A 2,043-nucleotide genomic window follows, 5' to 3' on the forward strand; every position below is an offset into this window, starting at 1 on the left:
ACACACACACACACACACACACACACACACACACACACACACACACACACCCCTTTTCAGAGCTTCACTGGGATATCTTTTTTTTTTCTCATGAAAAAGTTTATTCTAAAATAAGAAACATGTAAATAACAGTAGAATTAGGGAGTAGAAATTCAGGGGATCACTTCTGCCACAGCCCCACCCTGTCTGTGTCCATCCTTGGGTCTGCTTCCAGTTGGATGTGTGAACCTAGGTGACTCAGATATACCTAGAAAACCAGTAGGAAAGGTGAAGCCCCACAATGGGGGAAGGAAGGACGGTTAGGAGAATCGAGCAGGAAGGAAGGGTGTCTAGAGCAGTTGCTAACTTTCTCTATCAGACCTAACAAACGAAGAAGAGTGGTTGGGTGGGTAGGTGGGGATGGAGGAAAGGTGAGGTGACAAAGATCACATGCTGTCTTACAGGTCTGCTTATCGGATGGTGTACTTGTCCCACTTTTTCTCTGGGTCATAGGGCTCCCAGCGGTTGGCTGGGAAAATATGCTTGTTCTTCTCATACCAACTCCTTAGCACCACCTTTCCTGCGTGTGACTCATCCTTTTCTACTGTGGCATCACTGAGCAGTCGAATGTCATCATGGGCATCAAAGTTAAAGAGTGGGCCACTCTTCCCTCTGGCTTTGGTGACGATGAAGTCATAGAAGCTGTGATGATGAGGTATGATCAGATCCTCCTTGATGTACATGAGCTGCTCCACTCCCACTGACCTTAGCTCACTGAAGTCTTTCCGAAGGATCTCTAGAGCCTTCTGCAGGAACTGCTGCATCGTGTTCCCCTTCCTCATCTTTACCGCCCTTCGGTGCCCAGAGCCATCCCAGTAACTAAACGTGATTTCAATTTCTTCCCTCTTGATCTTCTGTTGCTTAGCCTCCCATTCCCGTCGAAGCTCCTCTCGGAGCCTATTTTCCTCCTCCTCTCTATCAAGGTCAGGAAGAAAGCTTGTGTCCACATCTGGGTTCTTGCCTAATTTTCTCTTCTTTGAAGAGATCCCATCTCCCCTGGGCTTGTTAACACGCTGAAGGTAGGAACCTGCCCTGTTCTTGTTCATGTCTACACTGCCTTCCCGGTCTAGATCTTCCTCACCCCTGTCTTCCTCGGGCTCCTCTTCCTCATCCAAAGTGAAGGACAGGCTGGAGATCTTCCGCTTCTCTTCCTTCTTGCGTTCCTTCTCTCGCAGTTTCTCCAGCTTGAGCTGAAGTTCTTTGGACTGTTCCTTCTTAGCCAGCTGCTTCTCCCGCTCCTTCACCAGCGCTTCCTGCTTGGCCTTCATGTCATTCAGGGTCACAAGACCCACAGTGCGGGACTTGAGCTCAGCCTCCACTGTGTCGTAATGAGCAGAGAATTTCTTGTCGATGTTGGACTTCATGATGTTCTCCTCAGTGATTCGCTGCTTCATCTGCTCCATTTGCTCCCGCTGCTTCTCCCGCTTCTTCATCAACTGCATGGCGCGGCCCCCCTCACTGATGGCACCCTTATACTGAGCCATGGCAGCGGCGAATGTCGGTAGGGACCCAGGCAGCGCAAGAAGAAGTCTGTTCTGCGCAGGCGCAGCGCGGCTTATAGCCCCCCGGCGATTACGTCATCGCGCTGTCGCGTCAGCATCACGTGGGAGGAGGAGGCGGGGTGCTGCGGCAGGAGAAGAGGAAGAGGAAGAGGAAGTGAAAGAGGAAGGGGAAGAGGAAGAAGGAGAAGAGAAAGAAAGAGGAGGAGGAGGAGGAAGAGAAGAAGAAGAAAGGAGGAGAAGAAGGAGAAGAAGAAGGAGGAGGAGAATGAGGAAGAGAAGAAGAAGGGGGGGAGGAAAGGAGGACGAGAAGAAGGAGGAGGAGGAAGAGAAGAAGATGGAGGAAGAGAAGAAGGAGGAGGAGGAGGAAGAGAAGAAGAAGAAGAAAGAAGGAGAAGAAGGAGGAGGAGGAGAATGAGGAAGAGAAGAAGAAGGAGGGGGGAAGGAAAGGAGTAGGAGAAGAAGAAGGAGGAGGAGGAAGAGAAGAAGAAGGAGGAGAAGAAGG

The 2,043-nt window shown here is 50.6% G+C and overlaps 1 protein-coding gene across 3 annotated transcripts; it reads right to left on the reverse strand.

Annotated features, from left to right (window-relative positions):
- Positions 1 to 449: 449 nt before the first annotated feature.
- Positions 450 to 1,523, reverse strand: LOC114027450 (protein FAM50A-like). 3 transcript variants are annotated; one of them, XM_027841517.1, is made up of 2 exons: positions 1,138 to 1,523; positions 450 to 1,035 (listed from the first exon to the last, which is right to left on the reverse strand). In XM_027841517.1, the coding sequence occupies exons 1-2, from the start codon at positions 1,521 to 1,523 to the stop codon at positions 450 to 452; spliced, it is 972 nt and encodes a 323-aa protein (XP_027697318.1). The 3 variants fall into 3 exon arrangements, with proteins under 3 accessions (XP_027697318.1, XP_027697317.1, XP_027697316.1); XM_027841516.1 differs by having other exon boundaries at positions 450 to 1,030; positions 1,094 to 1,523; XM_027841515.1 differs by having other exon boundaries at positions 450 to 1,523.
- Between the last annotated feature and the right edge of the window lie 520 nt (positions 1,524 to 2,043).

This window comes from Vombatus ursinus, unplaced genomic scaffold (assembly GCF_900497805.2).
Source record: "Vombatus ursinus unplaced genomic scaffold, bare-nosed wombat genome assembly UNPS02014861.1, whole genome shotgun sequence".
In the NCBI taxonomy this organism is placed as follows: Eukaryota; Metazoa; Chordata; class Mammalia; order Diprotodontia; family Vombatidae; genus Vombatus; species Vombatus ursinus.